The following is a 23394-nucleotide window of genomic DNA, read 5'->3' as shown; positions in this document are numbered from 1 at the left end:
ATCGCAGTCGATGCAGATTTTAAAAAGCATCTATCCACCTCTATCATGGTGAGCAAACACAGTCTGAGCGACTGCTCTTTTCTAAACTTAAAATAAGTCAACAAAAAGTGTTAAATGCTTTATTTAGAATGTTCCAAACAGGGAATGGGCAGATCTAGAGATAGAGGCTGGCATGGACAATGCAATAACACACAGCGAGTTTAAACTCCAACAGTATATACTTTTCTTCTATCCTTCCGCCTGAACAAACTCTGCTGAATCAATAACTGTAACATCTTGTTCTTCCCCCTGTTGTGAGTCATGTCACTTCACCGAGGCTCAGTCTGTTTGCTGGAGAAAAATGCAGATATTACTAACTATATGTTGCTGCACTGAGAAATCGCATAAGAGTCTCAGGAATAGGAGCAAAAGCTGAGACATACCACAGTGACATCCTGAGAATTGTTGCAATTTTATAAACTATAACGAGACTCAGACTGTGGCTTAATGCAGATTAATTTCATAAAAGCATCAAAAAATAGTATAACTTTATTCTGCTTGGTCAACAGCCAGGTATTTAGTTGGAAAAGGAAGTCATATATAAAGAATTCAGCACTTTTGTAAAGTTATTACCATTTCATTGTGTAAATACCATGTTTTTAACAATTAATAGTGAAAATTAAGTGCAAATATAAAAAGATGCATCAATGTAATCACCCTGGCTATTAAATTAACATACAGTTGACTTTAAATTATCAAACCGAAGCTTCATCAGTTCTGCCCAAAAGACAAACACACTGTACAATCAACCAGTCTTTATCACATTTTTTGGCAAGGCTTTCAGTTGTTCAAAAGTCTACTTCCCGAATCTGCATGACAACACACAGATTGTGCAACATTTTTGAAATACAACATAAGTGACATTCAGTCTTAAATCCATTTTAACAGCAGGGTCCAGAAGAAACACAAACCAGTACAGAATGTTTTTACTCACACAAAAACAGCCCAAAAAGAAAACAAAGCTTTTTCCATCTCATTATTTTCAGTGCAAAAAACATGTTTAGTTGTGAAAGAATTAGGGTATTTAAAACGCTGAAACCATCATTTCATTGATATACATTATTAATAGTGCTTTATGCATCCTGTAGAGATATCAAATATCAGTTACTGACAGTCATTACAATCGGAAAGGACAAGTCTGGTGATAGTCTATATTTTTCCAATCAGTTAATCCCATTTGCAAATATGGTCTTTGAATGCCACATTCTTCCGTTGCTATCCAAGAACTATTAAAACACATCCATTAGCCACACTATAGCACTGGCTGACATGCTCCTTCTGTGACAATAAACGCGAACACTGCAGTTTATTTTGAGTCAGTCCCACACACACAACATCCTGCTGCTGTAAATACTCCCAAATGTCTGGCTGAAAATGGTCCCTAACGACAGCCCTTTATACTTCCATCTGAGGAATATTTGATGAAAACTAGTTACCTTCAATGGGATTATGTAGATTGATGTCTTTAATAAGAACCAGTGTTCTTGGAGCTGAGTCACAGACAGCATAATGTCAGAAAGTACTGACAGACGGGCTACCACACTGGTGGCTTTGGGGAGACTTGATGAACAGCTCTGGACCTGCAAGGCAAAGGTGAATAGTGGAGTAGCCGGGTTAGCACGACTGCTTGCAAGCTAATAATGCTAGAATGTTTCCTGGCAGCTAACCACTATTAGCTGTGTGTGAGTGTCAGTGTGACTGAAATGAATTGTACTGCAGTAGCAGAGAGCTGTGCACTTTTTATTTGCTAATATTTCTCCTGTTAAGTATTTAAAGTATTTCGCTGGGTGACTGACCCAGAAAGAATCTCATTAAAGGAAAAATTCTGCGATGAGACAACTTTAAATGTAAGTTTTTATTGAAACGACCTTTAAATGTGGTTTTCAAAATGTAATTCAGTATACGTGATGATGTAAATGAAAGTAGAGCTTGAACGATATATTGGTTGGCCGATACTGGCCTATGAAAGATATATCGGTATTGGCACAAAATATTGGCATATTGTTTTAAGAGATTATCACGCAGAAAAAAGACTCTTGGGGCAATTAAGAACTATTAAATTTGCTGCAGAGTTTACCGTTTCAGTGCGCTGATGTAATTTTAAACAATAATGTTTGTCAAACTGTAAGATATCCTGCCTCCAACATATCAGTGTCACAAGTGTTTGATAACCACATTTGAGGGATCATTGCAAAAAAAAAAGTGTGTATATCATCCGATATCTCAATATCAGAAATTTTTTTACTCCCTATCATTGGTATCAACCCCCAAAATCAAGTACCGATCAGGCTTTAAATAAAAACGCAGCAGCTTTATGTACAATCTTCTGCAGTGTTTTCCATATTTTGTAAGTTATATTTTGACAGTTACAATTTCATGCTTCTTCACTGATTAGATTTCTCAATCACAAACAGGCAAGCTAGCAATGCTAGTGAAAATTAGCCTACTAACACATTTGGCTGCAGTGGTCCGTCAAGTCTCCTGCTGATTCTGACCTTTTTGACCGGGATTTGTTGGCAATAGGAAAAATTATAGAACATCCCCAGCCTCATCCTTCAGTATTGTCTGATGGCCATGTAGAAACTGAGTCACATCCAGTCCCACATTTCATAAGTTCATGAATTCATATACTCCTTCAAAGTGAAAAGAATCAATATCTAAACATCAAATATAGTAGAAATAAGGCCAGAAAGTCTTTTTAAGTCATACTCTGTCCCTATATTACATTTCATTTACGCGCAAGTTAATGTATTTTCTCCATTCATCCAGTTTATTCATGAATTCCCCGCATTTTGATCTGAGCTTGAGGGAGGTGATTCCATATCAATATCCTCAGACTCCTTCCCATTTGTCTGTTGATTCACACCTTTGTCAGTGCTCGTCACTGACCCATTTGTTGCTGACCCATTTGCCTGTGACGTTTCTTCCTCTTCCTTTGTATCTGGCACTTGATTAAAGTCAGTCCTTGGGATTTTTTCCTCCCTCCCCGAAGAAAGAGAGGGTGAATGTTTTGAAGTCTTAAGGGGGGTGTGAGCTGAAGGGCTCGTTTGACCAGTGGCTTTATTAGCACCAGCTTTTTCCTCCATCTGCCCACCGGCCCCAGCAGAGCCGTTACTTGGCAGGACCTTGTCATCTTCTCTTTTCTTCTTTGGTGGTTTTTCAGTGTCTACGTCCCCATCTGTTTGCATAATGTTGTCTGCTTCCTGGATGCTGGCCTTCGAATCGTTGGTGAGTTTGTCGTCGTTATCGTTGTCAGCACAGGGCTCGGTTTTTGCCGTCACAGTGTCAGGACTGGATGACTGATCCATTTCATCAACATCATCCGTAGAGTCTTTTCCATTCCCCGAAATTACATTAGCAGATTCAGCCTCCGCATTTCCATTTCCGACAGTCTCAGCTTCGGGTTTTGGCTCTGTGGACTCCTCAGACAATTTGTTTTTGTCTTTGGATGCAGTTTTATCAGTTCCTTTCTGAGCCTTTGTAACTTTATCAAGTCCATCCTCTTTTTGTTGCACAACAGCTTCTCCATCTTTGCTTTTACTCCGTGAATAGACTTCATCTTTTCCATCTCCATTCCCAACAGCATCAGCTCTCTTCTCTGCCTTCCTGAATTGTTTCTGAATCTTTCTGGGACACCACACAAACTTATCCTTTGGCTCAAAGTGAAGGTAGGCAAAGCGCACAAGCTCCTGACGTTTTTCCTTGTCCAGGACAGCAAACAGGAAGTAGTCAAGCACGCTGCGTTTAACGCTGCTAAGGGTCTTCTTGACTAGAGTCTCTTCAAGAAAAAAGCGCACCAGTGGGGCCTGGTAGTGCTCAAAGCCCAGCTCTCCGAGGCTCTTCAGGATGCGAGTGATGCGCAGGTTGTTGTGCATATTCCTGCAAGAGATGAAATAGTTGCTGAAATCACAAAAAAAGTACAAATCCTCAATGTTGCCAACTCGAGAACATCTGGATATTCACCGTTCAAGGTTTCCAAATCGCTCCTTCCAATTTTCTGCTCGTTTCACTTCCCCCGTCTCTTTGTTGACCAAACGGATGCCATAGAAGCCCAACATGAGTTCATAGGACTCGACAAGTCTCTTTTTGGCGTCCTCATTCTTCTTGAAGGCCTGGTGAACAGATATTAAGTAGAAATAAATACAAACAAACAAAATTACTTTTATGATCACACATAAGAGCGATATGGGTCAAATATGTAAATATGTTTAGGTGTTTGATGTATCTGTATTTCTGGCTGGCTGGCCTTCAGTACAGTTATTAAAAAAAAAAGGGAAAATAAAGTCAAGTGTTCATCTTTATGAGCCTATCTCTGATGTCCATATGAAAACAGCAGTGTCTAAGAACACAAACACAAAGTTTCCCAAACATTTAAATACTTTCTCTACAGGAGAATCCTAATAATGCATGAAAACATGTTCTGAAAGACTGGTAAGGTGGTGATGAAGAGTAGGTCAGACTGGGGTAGAGAATTAAGAAATATTCAGCTTTGACTCAATTCTTGACATTAATCTCTGTGAGGACTTGACATAAGAAGACTACTTGAAGATCATCAGTTATCATATGTTGTTGACAACCAAACTCGGCACAATAGAGTTTTAGAGACTTGTTCGCTGTGACACACTTACCTCGATTTCCTTCTTGGTGAGTTCTGAAGCCATGTAATTAACCCCCGGCTCTCGCAGTGGAAACAGCCTTACAATGGCAGAGAAACAACACAAAACCAATTAGCATCTAATGAAACTACACTCTAATTCAATGAAGACGATGACGGCTGTCCCTGCAACAGTTCGTAACCCCAATATACAATATACTCTTGGTGCAGCACCACAAATCAACACATATAATTGTAACAAAACACATCCTTCTTACAAACACCATGTTCAGCAAATAGAGCTTAACACCGTCTCCTGGTATCATTGAACTTTATCATGAACTTAGGAAGAAAGAAAGCTGTGATTATGCAAACAGAAAATAAGAAACCATGTTGTTTGGAGGTTGATTTCTAGCATTTTGAAAAATCAAATGTGGAGAGATCATTGATAAATTTGTCTTACCTTGATAGTTGACGAAGAGAAAAATACATTTTGTAGTTTTGATTGAAGTGTACTTTGTTATTGTGAGCATATTGAGGATTTAAAGATACTCACAATAAACAAAAATACCAATGTAGGCTCTGGGGAAATATTTCTATTGCAGAAAAAACTAAATATCAAAACGCCTTTGTAATCTTTGTTCATGTTTCTGCTTTAGAAATCTTTTGAATCAATCAGCTTTATGTTTACCCTTAGCAACATTTGATGAAAAACATCTTGAAAATGTTTGTATTTTTTTAAATTTCTGAGATAATTTCATTAATTTAATCATTTATTATGGTTGATTGACTTTTGATTTCATATGAAACATTTGAACATACCGCTGAGTACAAAGGGTTAAAACAGGGAGTAAGCTACTGCTTTTCATTGCTGAACAAGCCGACCTGAAACAGGCAGAGGTGCAGCACACACTCACAATACAGCACATATTCTACTGGTCAAGAGATGAATACCTTAGATGGGGGTCGACCAATATGACTTTTTCATGGCCGATACTGATTATTAGAAATCAAGGAGACTGAAAACTGATATTTGGGACTGATACTGATTTGTAGTAAAAATGAAACTCTTTGTGTCAAATTTTCCAACAGCCTGTGATGAAATAAATGTAAGTACATTTTACTCAAGTACTGTTCTTAAGTACAATTTGGAGGTACTTGAGTTTTTCCATTTTCCACTACTTTATACTTCCTCTCCACTACATTTATTTAATAAATTTAGGTACCAGTTACTTTGCAGATTCAGATTTGTTGGTGTTCATGGGCTATTCATTGTGACGTTTTACCATTCAGATATTGTTGTGGGTGGGACATTGTGAGAGACGATGTTGCATCAGAGCCAAAGAAGCACATTTTAAAAATGTTATAAGCAACAAAAGATACCGATAATCGGAAAATGCTGAATATCGGCCCCCGATAGATAATCGGTCTACCCCTGTTAAATGCCTTTGCATGCGAGGTCACCAGAATAAGATGACATTAGCTCAACACACACACCACAACCTGTAAACAACACATACCACTGAATGTACGAGTGAACTCTCTCCAGTCTTTTGTAGTCATTTTTCCATTCCTTCAGAAAGGATTCAATGTAGACATCTGCGCCGAACGATAAAGAAAGCATCACATCAACACAAGCTTTTGACTTTCGCAAACACTAAAAACATCTTGTGATGAAGTCCAAATATATTACCATCAGGAGCAGAAGGAAATTTGTTGAGATAAAACTGCAAATTGTTCATTTTGTCTTCTGAGCACTCATCGTCTGTAAGATTCTGACGAAACAAACAAAAACACATAATTTGAGCTCTCTCAGATGTGATGGACGACATGTTTTCTGATGAATGACTTGGGTGTTTTTGACTTACAGGGTATCCTCTTCTGTAGTTCTGCATGTCCTTCGCTGCCCTCGTATTTCTGGACGTATGATGCCACTGCAAATAAAAGTGAAAGTGAAATTAGCCTGCATCAAACGCTTCACCGTTACACGAGGGAATCATCGTTTAAGCACCCTAATCCAAAATATCTATTACAAGTAATATTAATATTAATAATATTATCATTCATTTTGTTATTGCTGATGATGCCACGGTGTGTGGTGTTTGTGATGGCTGTAGAAAGCTGCCATAACCTAATATCAAGTTGACATGTAAGGCCAAGCTAATCCATTTCCACTTCCGGTAAGGGGCTTAACACTTAATGGTTATTAAAAGAAGCATTTTGACTATGAGTGACAAACTATGCACTGTAAACACTGTAGGCAGCCCGGCATACGTGTCCAAACGTAACGCCAGCGAGTTATAACCCCTCAAAAGTAAGCTAACGTCAACGGCTAGCTAGGCTAGTTAGCAAGCCTGCAGCAGAGATGCATAAAGCTATCATTAGCTTCCCAGGCACTGCCGGGTGCAAAAGCAATGAGTTACATGTCAATATATTCTATGCCATGACATCATTTAGAGAAATTAAGGTTGAGCGGAGGTATAATGGAAGCGTACACACTTACCAAAGTCCATCCAGATTTGTTTTTGTCTTGACATGACCGACGGGTTTGGCTCTCTCCGGCCGGGTCGTCTCCATCACTCTCTGTGTCCCAGGTCGAGTCGTACTCACAAATACAGTCGTCTTCCATGATTTAAAGAAGAGTTGTGTGACTAGATAAGGATGAATAAACGTGTATCCTGGTTTATCAATACAAATGGGCACGAATCAAGTTACGCCTGCATGTTCAGGTTACACGGGGACGGCCCTGACCATCCGTCTCTCCGGTCTACCATCGTCAGACAGCGGCGCCGCTGGCGGCTGCAGTACTGATGCTGCCTTCAAGTGCTCCTGCTAAGTAGGGATGATCTCACTTCACCTAGCTTGACACACAATCGCGGGGGCCATTGCTTTAATCGATTATTAGTCTCTCAGTGAATATACATCGCTTCTTGAGTGAATTCACGTTTAAGACTATTACATCCTGCAGCAGTAATATTGAGCTGCCTCACGGGGTCACCATGTAGCTACAGTTTAAGATAAGGAAGAAAACGAAGGTACACACATTACTAATGCTGATGGATTTCATTTTCAGCTAATCGTATGAAGGCATTTATTTCTTTTTGGCCTAAACATCCTCTCCTATGACGGTTATCATGTACATTTTACACTGCACGATGCTGTTTGGCACTTAGTAATGTTGTTAATGTGCTTTCTGACAAAAAAACCCTCGATTTTCCGAGTCAGTGAAGGCAGCACACTTGCTGTGTTGGTTTATGGCCATAAAAACTGCAAACCAGCTGATATGAGTCAGGCAGCTTATCTTAGGTGCAGAAAAACTCTTTCTCTTGTCTGTTATATAACAAAAACAACAGTAATGTCATGATAACCACTACATAAAGTCACAGGATAACTATTTTATTAACACATAGTGAAATATAGTAGGAATTTATAATGATGCAGCATACAGTAACACCAGAGACCTTAAAGACCATATCTCTATTATGACCTTACTTAATTGATGTCATGATGCATCCAACTTATCCAAGCCAATATATGAGAAATAGTTTTATAGATATCATTGGTCTGTTAGCAGATTTTGATAAAGAAACAGATAAGAGAAATCTGAAAATATTGTAACACGTAGATAATATACATATATTTAATATTACAGAAAAGTCAGAAATCCAGGAACTTCATAATCACTGTTTCACATCTGTTGGGTTATTTTTGATTTGGGTTGAGGAGTGCACATACCAGCAGGTGATAATAATATAACAGCATGGATTTTGACAACTCAGATTACAATGAAAGCGCTGCAGAAAACCTGTGCATTAAGAGGCAATTTGAAATAATTGACTTGCTGTTAAGGATAAAATCAGCTAATGCATGTCGAACATTTGGCAGCTACATTTTATGTGCAAAAGCCATGTGGTGCAATGTGTAAGAATTGGCCAGCTGTCTAATTCTTACTCCTACAGACGATAAATGTAGCTGCTGTTAGCTAGTTAGCTCGGTTAGCTGAGCATCTGAGCAAACGGTCCAGACTTTGAGCCGGACCATGTTGGTGTTAATGCCGCTAGCACAGGAGCTTTGGACCGAATCACTGCTACACGATACAAAGATGTCATGACGTCATAATTGCTATTTGATACTTTCAGTTAATTTAATGTTTTAAACCAAACTTTTTGAATAGTGCACCATTAAGAATGACAAAAAAACATTAAAACACATTTTTTAAAGTGTGATTTATAGAAGAAACTGTGTTTGCTCCCCTAATCTCCTCATGCAGACTGTTCATTATATAAAAATGTAAATATCCATAGTAGTAAAAAGTTCATTCCCAAAATGTATGCTCAAAATGATAAATCATGACTACTTTTCTTGCTGCTGTAAAAAAAGGCAGATGAACAGCTATGAGACACATTTGAAAACAGATCATGCTCAAGACTGCACAATTTGAATACGCTAAGGACACAAGAATATCCACATTTTCTCAAAGCAGATCATCTGACCTTATGTCATGAACATGTAAGACACCGCAGCCACTCACACATAAACTCATGGTTCAAACTGTCAAATGTATTGTGTGATCCAGTGTGAGTTCTCATCAGAAGTGTCTTATACATCATAATCTGGATTTAGTTTCATCATTTGATAACATAAGCACCAGCAGCACAAAGGAGTCAAAGGTGTTAACACATCATTTGACCCTGATGTTGATCATTTCAGTAATTGGACAGATGCATTGATACAAGGGAGGATGTCACTATTAGAGGGTATAAATAGAATTGTATATTATCACAGGGGATTCAATTTTGAATGGCCACTGGTGTGGGTTTCTATTTTTGGTTTTAGTTACTGTGGAAACCAGAGGGCTCTGCAGGCATCCAGTATTTGCTGTTGCTATTTACTGCCTCTGCTTTGTGAAATGGATTCCCAGTTGCCTTTTTCTCAGTCAGTTCAGTACAGATGGAAAGATTTGGTGATACGCAGAAAGATTATAATAATTATGTAAACCCGGTCTTGCTTTGTTTAAAGGGGGATTTGACAGGAATTTAGGCCTAGTTTACAACTCTTCCTCCCCATGATGACGGAGTTTCCTGCTTCCTATAGCTTATCCCTGTAGGAACCTGGTGGGTGGCGTTGAGGGTCGTCTGAGGAATTCGGCTTGCCATGTTGCGGCAGCTATTCCTATATTATTGACTAGGTTTGTGTGTAAAGTCCTTCTTAAGTTCTTCTTCTTTAGCTCCCTCTGTGTAAATATTCTATGTCGACTTATCTCTACATTTGAACGAGCTAGTTTGTTTAACTTAGTAATGCGTAAAACTCTCCTTAGGCTAAGTTGGAACTCACCAACTGCTCCTTATCTGAATGGCTGCCAAGTTCTTTGATGTGAGTCCATGAGTCTTTCCTTGGCATCGTCTGTTTTGGCTGTTAAGTGATCACACAAACGTAAAGCAAATAGAAGGTTGTCCCTTTTGGAAAACTTGGCAAGGCTTGTACGAGCCGACAGTCTTTTTATGACGGTGTAGTTTGTTTACAGCACACAATGTCTCAAATGAATGTGGCAGCAGTGGAAGAAATATTAACTTCTTACAAAACACCATACGTTTCAAAATCTTAACTTAACAAGTATTAAGCAGGAGATTGTATGTAAAGGATAAGTTCACCCACAAATGAAAATTCATTCATTATCTTCTCACCCCCATGCGAATGGAAAGTAAAGTGAAGTTTAATAGTCCACCAAACATTTCTGGAGCTTCGCAGCAAAACAGTGTTGAAGCATTCTCCAAAACAACTGAAGTAGATCGGGACTTGTTTTCAACGTTACAAAATGACACCCATAATCCAAGTCTCCAGAGGCCTGAGATCCCAAACTAATTTGAACTACTTACACCCTCGCTGAGTGGTTGAGCTTTGTGAACCCACTTCAGATGGGGTTTGCACTGACGCTTTTAACTTAGCAGCTACAGTGAAGATGTTAAAAAAAGGGTGTGAAATAACGTCTTTTTAAATCTATTTGGGATCTGGGGGCTTCCAGAGACTTGTATTGCACTGGATGAACTGTATGGTTTATGATCATCTGGCAAATATGTTTACAGCTTCATCAATAAACAAAATGCACTGAATGATGTGCTGACTTAGTGTATTAATAAATGACTGTGTGAGCAACAGCAAGATCTGAAAGTGATCAGGGGTCATTTCAGGCCTCCTGCATGCTTCAATTGATTTTGTTTGTATACTGAGTTATTTGACCATATGAGAAGCTGTGAGTCAAACATGTACCTTTCTCTTGTGTTATGTGATGTCGCTGTCATTTGTACTTTTTGCTGTTCTTACAATTATACACAAAGGAAATAAAGATTTAAAGAACTTCTTCTAAATCCTTATTCAGTTTTAACATGACCCATAATTTCTCGAATCTCATCAGAATGCACATTGTGTTACGTTTTCCATCTGATTTGGTGTATAACAGAAAAAAATGGATTCAATAAGATGTAGTTCCTTCTTGTGTGAAGCAGTTACATACATTGCTGAACTGCTGAGAGAGTATTTGCTGACAAAGCAAACAAGAAAGGAAATAGGCATCATTCTGTTCAATGAATTGCAACAATAGAAAGTATAAGTAAACAATGAGATGTAATCTTATTTTATGGAAGAATAAACAAATATAACGGCGACGTTTCTCCTCAGAGGGTGACTGACTCAACATGATGGTATACGAGGCTTGATAAACTCTTACAGACTCAGATATCACCACATGTTACAAATATATCTCCCACGCGTACTGTACAAAGTAGACAGGCCTGTGGGCGTTGTACCACAGCTCCAAATATAACTCAGCCAGTCTGTCAGCGACAGATCTGAGGGGATAATCCTTTCTCCTGCTTGCCTAATATCGTCTAACCTGGTTTTTCTCTGTAAATTAAGACAACTACTTTTCTGCTTTGACAGGCTAAACATTAATCACTCAAGTATTTTTCTAAAGAGTTTCTAAATGTCAGTGCTTTGGGTTGGACGACCTGGGGATGAGAATCAACAATCAACTATCTTTATCCAGAAAGTTAGATTTTGTTGCTTTAAGTTTGTATTTTTGATTACTTATTGATTAATTACAAACTTATTAAAGCGATGTTTGAGGGTATCAAATTGATCCAGTTGCTGTTTCAAAAAATGTAAACCCCTTTTTTCATGTTTCGTTCTTTGGTTTTAGAATGACTGCGGCACATTTTCATGCCTCTTCTTGCAGCGTGACAACTTATTTGCTTTACTGCTGGTAGATAAAGGCATTGCAGCGTACTATATCATGACACTACAGCCTCCTCCTCCCTGTGCTCCCCCAGCTGTAAAACTCATACTTTTGTATGTAGTAGCTCAGTATAATATATAAAGTCATATTGCACACTCAGATCTTTCATTCAATATTATTTTGAAATTTCTGATGAACATTAATGTGTCACACAATTTAACTTCATTTTAAACAAAGGAATGTGTTGATAACGATGATAAATTCACTGATTTGTGTTCAAATATTCATTCATCAGAGTAAAAAAAATGATATTTGTCCTAAATCATCACATCCTTGAGTCAAAGGAAGCATTATCATATTCTTTATTAAGGTTTTAAAATATTAAGATTAAAGGCCTTTCACTACTGCCCTATCTTTGTGTCTACAGACTCCTTCATCTTCGGTTTGGCCACGCTAAAATCTCCTCTCTGTATCAAGCTGCTTCCTTTGCTCTTCCCTTCTAAACACCTTCCTAAAAGTTTGACTTTTACAGAGGAGCTTAATTTGTGTAAGCCTTCCTCCAGGTTTTTGCCAGATTTGCATTTTTTTCCCTGCATAATTGGCAGATGGGTTTTATTTAGTAGAGAAATGTACCTCCGGGCACAAGGTCCTCTTTTCTCTGTGTGACGCCATGTGCATCTCTAAAATGGTTTTGTACCATCTGCATATTCTCAGTATCACCACAGACACCGAGGAGGCCTTTTTGATTTCGTGAGATAAAAAAACAAAATCGACAAATGCGTTTGGTGGACAGTGTTTAATGTGACAGAACTGGAGTAGAAAGTAAAACAGGACACGTAAAGAGCACTAGGACAAAAATATGACTAACACTAACCCTGAGAAAGATAACAATGTAATGACAATGACGCAGTATTAGCAATATAAGCAGCTCTGTGAACATGCATAACTTGACTTTAAGCAGAATTAAATTTTCTAAATATAAATTGAAAAAAGCAAGAGACGTAATGAGCGAGAAAGTGGACAAAGGATGGCATTTCCATAATCCACTTCATTTGTTTTCCTTGTTCCATATAAATGACATGTTAATATGCTTGTGTTATAATGAAATGTACCTGAGAGGACAGAGAACAGAGAGTGCAAAGCTAAATAAATGAAGCATCTCTTTGAGTCTGGATACTCATCTTATAAGCCGGTGGTGCCCGACGGGGATTGATGGGCCTCCTCACTTTGTTCCAGGTCCTTGGGCTTTGAAAAGGGATGTGAATACAAGCTGTGTGGATTGATGGGTGCCTGTTAGGGCTTCAGGTTCCTCTCTTATCAGCTGAGATGTAATTGATTTATGGAGAGCTGGTTTGAATCACAACAGGGATGTAAGTGTGCTGATTTAGCCACTTAACACAAAACCAGGGCCGGTGAGGGGCAGGTTGCTCTGTTTGAGAGGAACAAAAGAGCACATGGTAATGTGTGTCAGTGCTTTAATACCTACTGTGGCATACGGAACTGTGTGATTTTTGTCTTTGTGTTTTAATCCATCTTAAATAATGATACTCCATGTTTGATGCAGTGACAACATGATTCACCTCAGAGCGCCCGGATCATTACGCTTAACATATTAGCTTCAACCTCACTGACAATCCAAGTCTGTGCTTCTGCCATAAGTAACCATGGCAACCAGCATCACCTACAGTAGGTTTCCAGAAGCATCGAGTGTAGCGATGTTGTTTATTTAGTCACTGTACGTGCACGCATCACATCTCTAAAGTGCAAGGATGGAAACACCAACACAGACACATCCATGAGAATGACAACATCAACATGTTTTTCTAAATGAGTCACAATCCAAGGAAGCAGAGCAGTAAATGTGCATTTATGGGCACTGTAACTGCAATGGACTGAAAAAAAAAAATCTGTATCCATTTTAAGAAGGATCCAATTTTGTTTGTTGATTTTGATTTTGATTAAATAGGTGAAATGTGAAGTGGAGTTTGCTCACTGGATTTTTTTGGGTCCAGCAATCCTGTCGTTAAAGCGGTGGCACAGTGATTAGCGCTGTTGCCTCACAGAGAGAAGGTCCTGGGTTTGTGACAGGGCCCTTCAGTGCAGAGTTTGAATCTTCTCCAGGTATTCTGACTTCTTCCAAACATAATAGGTTAATCAGTTACTCTACATTCCCTGTAGGTGTAAATGTACGCATGAATGGTTGTTTGTCCCTATATGTTGTATATGGTGATGAACTGGTCCTGGGTTGTCAGCTGGGATTGACTCCAGCCCACATGACCCTGTGAAGGCAGTTACAGATGATGGATGGCTTTCTTATAAATTCAACTTGTTATCATGAGCATATGTATCAATATGTATGTTGGTCATTTTCCCCAGATAACTTGATTATTACTTCACAGTTAGTGGTTGTATACAGTTTTTTTAAAATAGGTTTGTGATCCATCTATAAACACTGAAGAAGAAGAAGGAGAAGAAGAAATGCGGCATGCTGAACTGCTGTACCGTAGAGCAACTAACCGTATTTACACAGCACCTTTCAAAAAACAAAATTACAAGTGCTTTACAATAAGAAACATGTAGGAAACACAAGAAACCCAGAACTGAATATAAGACCAAGATAACAAAATAAATGTAAGAAAAACAAATGAACAGCATAAGTTAAGAAAAGGCCATAGTGAGTTTTAAGAGGAGATTTAAAGGAAGATACAGAGTTTGAGATCCTCAGTGTGCATGAACTACAGGTTGTGAACTTGTTAAATTATTGGTTTTCTCATCTGTACCGGCACTGAGAAGCAGGTAATTATCCGTTATCTGTATCGGCTGAAGAAAATTCATATCATGCATCCCTATAATTTACATGGGATGACATCATTATAATAAGATTATAAGATCTACCATTCTGTTCTTTTATTGAGCACAGAGTTAGACACCATCACCCAGTTTATATTCATTAATATACGCTGTACTGAAGGAGCTGATTTCTGTAACTAGTTTTCATTTCTTTAATTTTCTTTATTTTTCCGATGTCATCACAGGCCAATTAATGTTACTTTTAACACAATTCGTTTCCTTTGGGGCAAACACACACTAACCAGCCAATAAAGCAGTTTCATCCAGCTGTCAACATGTCACCTGGAACTTTCAGCACAGCTTTGTAACGCGGTGCTCTCCTGTCTGAACGTTGTTTCTCTGCGTTTCTCGGCCTGTGGCTGCCTCCACCGTCAGTGCGCAGTTTCCAGGCCGGTTCACATGTGACTGTGGTCGCTGTCCATGGTGCTGAACCTCCCCCCCCCCCACTGCTCATGTCAGATTGGTATCTGCCGGGTCGAGTGAGGACCTCACTTGTTGCACACAGCTGTGCAGATAAGACTACACATTCTTTCCCCCCTTTTCCTACCTAATCTTACTATGCGTCTTAAAGATTTCTTATTATACACACAGCTTTTTACTGAGGACTGGTTTGCGCATGCGAAGAGGCACGCTGAGGCCACTTGTTCCAACAGATGACCGCGTCGAGAGGCATCGCTCGCTCCTGGAGCTCGCAGCAGGTTATGCGCCTTTTTATTTACATAAACAAGACATCGGAAACAGGTAGGGCACATCCTCAGGTTTGATTTTCCTCCACGCCTCTACCCGCTACTACGTCTCACGCAACAGGCTGCATCACAAATGTGGAGTCCGCACGCTGGAGAGCAGCACCACCTGTAACTGTTGTGCTCCCGACTTCTCATGCCGACACCGAGGATGAAGAAGCAAAACGTCCGGACCCTGTCGCTCATCCTCTGCATGTTCTCCTACTTGCTGGTGGGCGCCGCGGTGTTTGACGCGCTGGAGTCGGAGACGGAGAGCTCCCGCAGACGCATCCTGGAGCAGAAGCGCAGCGAGATGAAGAAGAAGTATCGCTTCTCCGAGGACGACTACCGCGAAATCGAGCGAGTGGTGCTGCAAGCTGAGCCCCACCGCGCCGGGAGACAGTGGAAATTTGCTGGCTCTTTCTACTTTGCCATAACAGTCATCACCACCATTGGTAAGTGGATGTAATTCCTCAATCTGTGGAGATGAGGGAGACTGTTTCACTGTGATGCTGGTGCATTTTTCTACATGTTAATTACAGGCTAATTAAAAAAAACAGACAGTTCTTTGTTTTACCACCGGAGCGTTTGCTACAGTATGCGTCACACTCTCCCTTCCTCTCATTCCCATCTCTCTGCATTAAGGTTATGGACATGCAGCACCAGGCACAGATGCAGGAAAGGTCTTCTGCATGTTCTACGCTGTTCTGGGCATCCCTCTCACTTTGGTCATGTTCCAGAGCCTGGGTGAGAGGATGAACACATTTGTCCGCTATCTCCTCCACAAGACGAAGCAGTGCCTGGGCTGTCGACGCACTGAGGTGTCCATGGAGAACATGGTCCTGGTGGGCTTCCTCTCCTGCATCGGCACACTGTGTGTTGGCGCTGCAGCCTTCTCTCACTTTGAGGGATGGAGCTTCTTCCATGCCTACTACTACTGCTTCATCACGCTCACCACTATCGGCTTCGGGGACTTCGTGGCCCTGCAGAAAAAGGAGGACCTCCAGGAGAAGACGCCCTACGTGGCGTTCAGCTTCATGTACATCCTGGTGGGGCTGACTGTCATCGGGGCCTTCCTGAACTTGGTGGTGTTGCGCTTCCTCACCATGAACACTGAGGATGAGAGGAGGGATGCTCAAGAGAGGGCGTCACTGAAGAGGGACAGGGGCATCATAGATGGGGCTCTGGGTCATGAACAGAGCAGAGACAGCCACAGAGGAGAGAGGACCAGGGCCAACGTGGTGCACAGTCGCAGCCATAGTACGCTCTTCCTCCCGATGGAGCAAGGGACCAGCCGCACCAACCTCATCGCCTCCCCAGCGGAGGATCAGGAGAGACAAAGGAGCCCCTGCAGACACAGGCTGCACTTTCAGATCAAGGCAGGTGGGAGTAGGCCGGAGTCGAGCCTCAGCTCCCTCTGCTCCTGTGTTTGCTACCGTTTGGGGATCTGTGATAGTCCTCTCATGTCCCACAGTGAACACCACGGCTGCCACATCAATTCTGTGTACTACAACTCAGTCTCCTACAGGATCCAGGGCTGCTCGCCAGGGTCCAGGGACAACACTGGACTCTCTTCCTCTGGAAGCACACTCTCACCCGGGCACAGCTTCCGGGAGTTCCCTCGATCGAGGAGAAAGTCGGTGTGAAGAGTGTAAACAGTATTTCTAATGACACTGTATTTTGTGTTACACCTCTTTTGTGCATGTCACAAGACACCGATTCTGTTAAATAAGTTGTGGCTGATGAAAATAACCTTATTTGTTGAGCAAGGATGAGATTTCTTATCCTCTTTTTACCATGACATGATTTATGTTAGTGATTCTGCTGTTTTCCCCGCATGTAAGCCAAAGTGCAGTTGCATGCCACAGAGAATGTATAGCACACAATGTGAATGCATGAGTGCTATGTGAAGATGTAAAACAGTTGTAATCTACAGTTTTAACAGAAGTATTTTGGATATAGTGCTTATATTTGACTGTATAACTATTAAGTGGAAGTATGTGACTGATCCTCAGTGGACTCCTGCTTTAGACAGAACCTAAACTATTTTCATGCCATAGCTAAAAGATGTCAGTTTACTTTTCTATTAAAAACAGCCTTAAAGAACTTTGATCAAGCACATGAGATATGTGGCTTCTTAGCTCAGTGAATTTAATAAATCCTTTTATTACTTAACTTTGGAGGGTCAGAATAACTAATGCACTCTAACGTGAAGAGATCGTGATTGTAAATAAGTGACTTTAACGGATGTAGCACACAACAGATATGTAGCAGGTTACCAGTGGACTTCCAACAATTCTGGGAGAGGTGTCACTTTCCAGCCAGTTTCCTCGTAGAGTTGGTTTGTAGTCAGATTCAATGTGAGTCTATTACAGTATTGTTTTATTAAACCAAAGGAAAAGACCTTTAAATGTGTGTGTGTTTATTTTAATCATAGTTCACTGACAGTAACTCACTTTTCTACAAGGTTAAAGTTTTTGTGTTCGTTCGTCTTCCTCTGTTCTGTTTGGGTTTTTATCTCCAGAAACTCTTACAGATTTAGAAGAAGAAAATGACTGGCACACTGCTACAGAGGAGAAGTGTGCCAGAATTGGGTTAATAATACTACTTTTAGTGATATTATGACAGGATTTATGGTGACTGGCTTAGAGAAGATGATAAACTTTTGATCTGGAAGTCAAAAGACTTGAAGATGTTCATGTTTAATGGGCAAAATCTGGTTTAAAGTGAATGTTTTTTGAGACATCTAAGTTACATATAACTGGGACTGCACAATTAGTTGAAATATTATTGAAATTTCAGTGCAATATCCAAATCCCAAGAAGCTAAAAACAGCTTTATAATGAGGTACTGCTGCAAAGATGCCCTGGACTACCAACAAACACCCCGACAAATGTGCGTGGTGGGATATAACTAAGTACATTCACTCAACTATTGAACTTGATATGCGTAAACCTTGCATGAGTTTTTTTTTTTTAAATTTTATTGCTTCTACTTCATAAAAATTCAGAGGCAAACCTTGTACTCTTTTACTATTACTATAGTAAAAGAGTACAACTATTTTGTGACACCTTAAGTTACTTATTACATTACAGATTTAAATCTCACATACAAAACATTTGATTGTCTTATAAAACATGTCTATTGTTGCAGATTTAACTGTCTAATTTAACTATAAAGTAGCAAAATAGGTCTAAAGTGAATGCTTCTTGCACATAAATGCACCAGTATTAACATTTTTTGACCAAATAAATACATACTGGGAACATATCAGTGGTTGGATACAACTAAGTACACCAAGTATTGTGCTTGATTAAAACCTTGAGACACTTGTATCTTGCTTGAGTGTGTCCATTTCATGCTATGTTTTTTACTTCTGCTTCATACATACAACTATTCTGAGACAAACCTTGTACTTAATACTCTAATGCATGTGTGTGGCAGCTTTAATTACTTACTTTGTCTTATAAGGGATGTTGATTGTTACAGATTTAACTGCCACATTTAGCTATAAAGTAGCTTAATGTTTCTTACACATAAATGCATCAGTAATACATCTTTTTAACCAAATCAATACTTACTGGAAAATTATCAGTGGTAAGTGCATGTACTCACGTATTGCACTTGAGTAAAAACGTACAACATTTTTACCTTGCATATTGAGTATTTTCATTTCATGCTATTTGTTTACTTGTGCTTCATAACAGTTCAGAGGCAAACACTGTACTTTATTCTCCATATAATGACATCCTAATCCTAATATGGTGATTGTTACAGATTTAACTGCCCATTTTACTTATAAAGTATCTAAATATTACAACAATAAATGCTTCTTTCACATATGTAAATGCATCAGTAATACTAATTAAATGACTTAATATAATGAGTTATATATATGGGGTAATATGGGTTTTTTATATTGCAGTATTGCTACTTCAGTAAAGAATCTGAGTATATCCTCCATCAGTGGAAAATCCCTCCATTCAGAGAGCCCTGGAACCATTACTGTATAATCTCTCCTAACTCTCCCAAGTACTCCTGTCTGTTTGAGCTATGGAGTAAATAATAAAATGGCCATAAACGATTAAAAGAAAAATCCCTCCATTCACGAGTGCAGCCCCCAATATTTCAAGCCATTAAACGCCACAACTTCTTTAGTGTCACAAGATAAAATCACATCATGTGTCATAACGTCTGCTCATGGCCTCCGTTTGCTATTTTTAAAACCTGCTGTCGGTTTGAAATGGGGAAGAGAAATCATGAAGTCTCCGCATGAGTGTCCCCCAAGCATACATTTCAAGCCATCTGTTGATCTGCTGGAATCATCGGCTACTTTACATATAAATGTAAAACTGATTGGGCAATAGAATCTGAAATGGTGATTGGTTATGAAATACCATCTGCTCTGGCTGCTGGGGGGGTAGAGGCAGGGACTTTTTTACTCTTTTCCTTACATTGTCACATCATGTCAAGTCATCAACAAGTCAGGTTGTACAGAGTGTTTGTCCATTCAGGATTTTAATCTTTCTGTTTGATCTCATGACAGAGACAAAGGAGGAGATTTTAGATACAATAAGTTTGAAAAGGGGGCCCTCTACAGGTGGTAGAGTTGGGGAAATTTGAGTAGAGCAAAAGTCACCAAAACTGATTTAATACAATCACTAGAGGGCAGTATATGTCTATCATTTGAGTTAAATCAGACACAATAAACAGTATTGTGACAACATGCAACAGAAAAAGTCAGAGGAATGACTCCTAGTGTCATTTATTAAATACTTTTTACTGGCATATTTTTGGCCTGCAGCTCTGTGTGAACAGGTTGAGCTGTAGGAAATATAATAATAATATAATAATTATAATTAGGTCCATAAAAGTCTAAACCTGGGACACTTGTGCTGTCAAGGGCCTCATCATCTCTAGTCCATGCCATTACTTCAAGCAGTTCACCAGCAACATTTCAGTCTTGTCAATTTTGTATGTATACAGTTAATATATCCTGATAAAAGAAAATGCAAAGTCTTCACAGCATACCACCCCTCCACCCTCAGAGCATGAATTCAGATCAGGAAACAAAAGAAGAAACCTCTGCAGAGGTGCAGCAGATGTTGTGTGTACCGAATAGAAAAATCACATTATGTAAAATCAGGGTGGCAATATAATGAAAGGACAGACTACACAAACACACAAGAGGCAAACGCATATTCACACATGGGGAGAGGCAAACAAGGGAGAGACACCATAAGGCAATAAGTGGTCTCACAAACAGCTGTCATTTTAAAAGAGGTGAAAATTAAATCAACTGTCCAAAGTGATGGTTGTATGAGGACAAACGCAGAAAGTTAGGTTGATTTATAAAATTTGGTTCGCAAGCCAATAAAATACCAGGGCCAGTCAATACAATTCACATACGTTATATTATTAAAAAGTTTATCAAATCATATCATTCAGCATTAAGTGACAATCAAGTAGTTTCTGTTGTCTGTTAATTACTATATCGTGTAAACATGTTGAAACATACATTTTGATTTATTTTTAAAACTTTTTTATTTATACCAAAAAATTCACACATTTCATTGTTTAGCAAAAATACATATCCATATTCTTTTATACAGTCACGGAAAATAACTAAGCACATTTACTTAAATAAAGTTTGTTGTGGTACTTGAACTTTACTGGAGTATTTCGATTTTCTCAAGGCAAATATTGTCCTTTTAAGTCTGCTACAATTATTTAGTTACAAGTCATTTTGCAGATTGCATTCTGCGTCAGAGTTAAAGCAGCACATTTTTTTAAATTAATGTATTTTTTTTAATCAGAAATTGGATTTAACAAAAAAACAGCTGATTCCAATAATCAAAAAATGCTGAACATTGAATGCGATGATTGGTTGATCCAAAACATTCTGTATAAAAATGTGTAAATATATGTATGATTTTACTTTTACTTACTACTTCTGATACTCGAGTACATTTAATATCAGATCAGATACTTTTACTGAAGCTAGTATTCGTATGAGTGACTTTCACTTTGTCCAAAGTAACATTTTAACAACATATTTTTACTTACTTTTTAAAATACTATTTTTATATCACTCCACATATGAATTTCATGAAAAACAGATATATGGATAAGAACTAGAGGCCAGCAACAATCAACAAATCAACAATAAACAAAACAAAACAGACACATTAAAAAAATAACATTTTCTCTGTTTTGGCTCCTTGTTTTTTGACATGTTGACCATGAACATATATTCGAAATCAATTTTCATATATATTAAAGCTTTGACCCAAACAACAATTTAATTGTAACATTTTTACTGTGTTAACCTTCATCACTAAGGACGTGATCGCTCCATCATGCATGCTCAGAGAAGCATGGGTCAAGGATCAACCTCACTGGTATTGATCCTCATTAAATTTTAATCGATACCCAAACAGGGCTTGTATCTGTAGTATCAGTACTTTAAATATTGATCTGACCAGACAGAGAGCTGAATTTAACCCTTTCTCTGAGATACAGTAATTGGGTCTGCAATGTTATTTTATTGGCCCTCAGTGGCCAATATAGAGCCACATCCTGCTGACTGTCAGGTATCACTGTTCACAGAGCGAGTTGAAGGAAACTACAGATGTAACTCTGGGTGCACTGCTGTACTGTATGCTTACATTATCCACAGAGCCTTTGCTCACTGACGAACCTTGTTTCCATAATTTCATTAAATAATCAATATCTGTCAAATCAACATTTGTAGCTATCATTTCTAATACAAATTAGGCTACATCCTTCGTACTGAATACATCAGTTTAAATATACATTTCCCAGGAAACGGGTGGTACAAAGAAAGTATTGGCACCAAACCAGGACACAATTAGTTTATGTTGATGGATTACAGCAGAGAGGCCTCAACTTTTAAAACACAGAGCCTAAAACAGCTACACATTACATGTAATAGTGTGCTGAGGACAGCCACTTCACATGTTTGATGAGAGGTTCGGGTAAAAGAGGATGAGTTTCAGCAAAATCAGAGTATAATCCAGCTGCTTATTTCATTTTTGTCAGGTTTACTGATAGAATTTCCCATTGAAAAAGGTAGAATTCATCCTGGTTGAAGTGGGTTGAAAAAGACAGAGAGAGGTATTCCTTCTTTCCTAACAAATTAGTGTAATATAAACCCTAAGAAAATCCCCCTCGGTGACAGAAGAATCCCTTCATCTCATGTAGCCATTTTACTATCTGCCCAAATAATTTTAGGTTTTGTGAGGGTTTTTCTGCACCCAAGGACATGGATCAAAGTAAGGCGCTGGAGTACATCTCCTGCTAAAATGAATGATCTTGAAAGGGATAATCAAATAGAGACTCATCAAAATGTGAGCTGGCACTATTAGTCCGTGGAGAGATAATTATACTCCTGCAAATTAATTTGACGTGAAAAAATGTAGTCTGTTGTAAAGTAACATCTCTTGTTCTTTTATCCTGTAAAACTGAATGAATAGTTAGCATTTCCCATCTCTGTCATATTTCTGTGTGGTATTTCTCCCCATAAAAACAATCTATATATACGTATATAAAACATATGTCTCGAGATGAGGCTTGTAGTATTGCCAGAAGACATCTTGTGTGACACGGATAATGGGTCAATTTCAAAGCGTCTGTTCCATTTAGCAACTGATGACTGCATGAAAGCATGCATCAAAAGCTTTAAAACCAAATCTTTACGGCCATCGCTCAACACACTCGCGTCGGGTCTCTTTATTGTGAGATGTGACACTGATGATCGTGAATGTGTGCTGCATACAGCCCAGGGCCCTTCATGTATTTATCAAACTGAAAACAGCAAAAAAGTTACCGATTAAAGTAAAAATCCTTCACTTTTACACCTATTCATAAACTTTAGAATAAAAGCTATTGATCAATTTGTCTCAGGACTCATAAAGAGGTGACTTGAGTTGATTAAG

At 38.9% G+C, this 23394-nt stretch overlaps 2 protein-coding genes across 2 annotated transcripts; one reads left to right on the top strand and one right to left on the bottom strand.

Moving 5' to 3' along the window:
• Positions 1–779: 779 nt before the first annotated feature.
• Positions 780–7415, bottom strand: ogfr (opioid growth factor receptor). The gene is made up of 7 exons (XM_073470734.1): positions 7137–7415; positions 6502–6567; positions 6327–6408; positions 6154–6232; positions 4668–4734; positions 4003–4151; positions 780–3918 (listed from the first exon to the last, which is right to left on the bottom strand). Exons 1-7 carry the CDS (start codon positions 7260–7262, stop codon positions 2814–2816), a joined length of 1674 nt encoding a protein of 557 aa, XP_073326835.1. The 5' UTR covers positions 7263–7415; the 3' UTR covers positions 780–2813.
• An 8104-nt stretch (positions 7416–15519) lies between these two features.
• kcnk15 (potassium channel, subfamily K, member 15) lies at positions 15520–17082 on the top strand. The gene is made up of 2 exons (XM_073470932.1): positions 15520–15891; positions 16082–17082. Exons 1-2 carry the CDS (start codon positions 15594–15596, stop codon positions 17080–17082), a joined length of 1299 nt encoding a protein of 432 aa, XP_073327033.1. The 5' UTR covers positions 15520–15593.
• The last annotated feature ends 6312 nt before the right edge of the window (positions 17083–23394 follow it).

The sequence above is a fragment of the Pagrus major genome, chromosome 7 (assembly GCF_040436345.1).
Source record: "Pagrus major chromosome 7, Pma_NU_1.0".
In the NCBI taxonomy this organism is placed as follows: Eukaryota; Metazoa; Chordata; class Actinopteri; order Spariformes; family Sparidae; genus Pagrus; species Pagrus major.
Note: the sequence above shows the minus strand (reverse complement) of the source record. Positions and strands in the feature narration are given on the sequence as shown.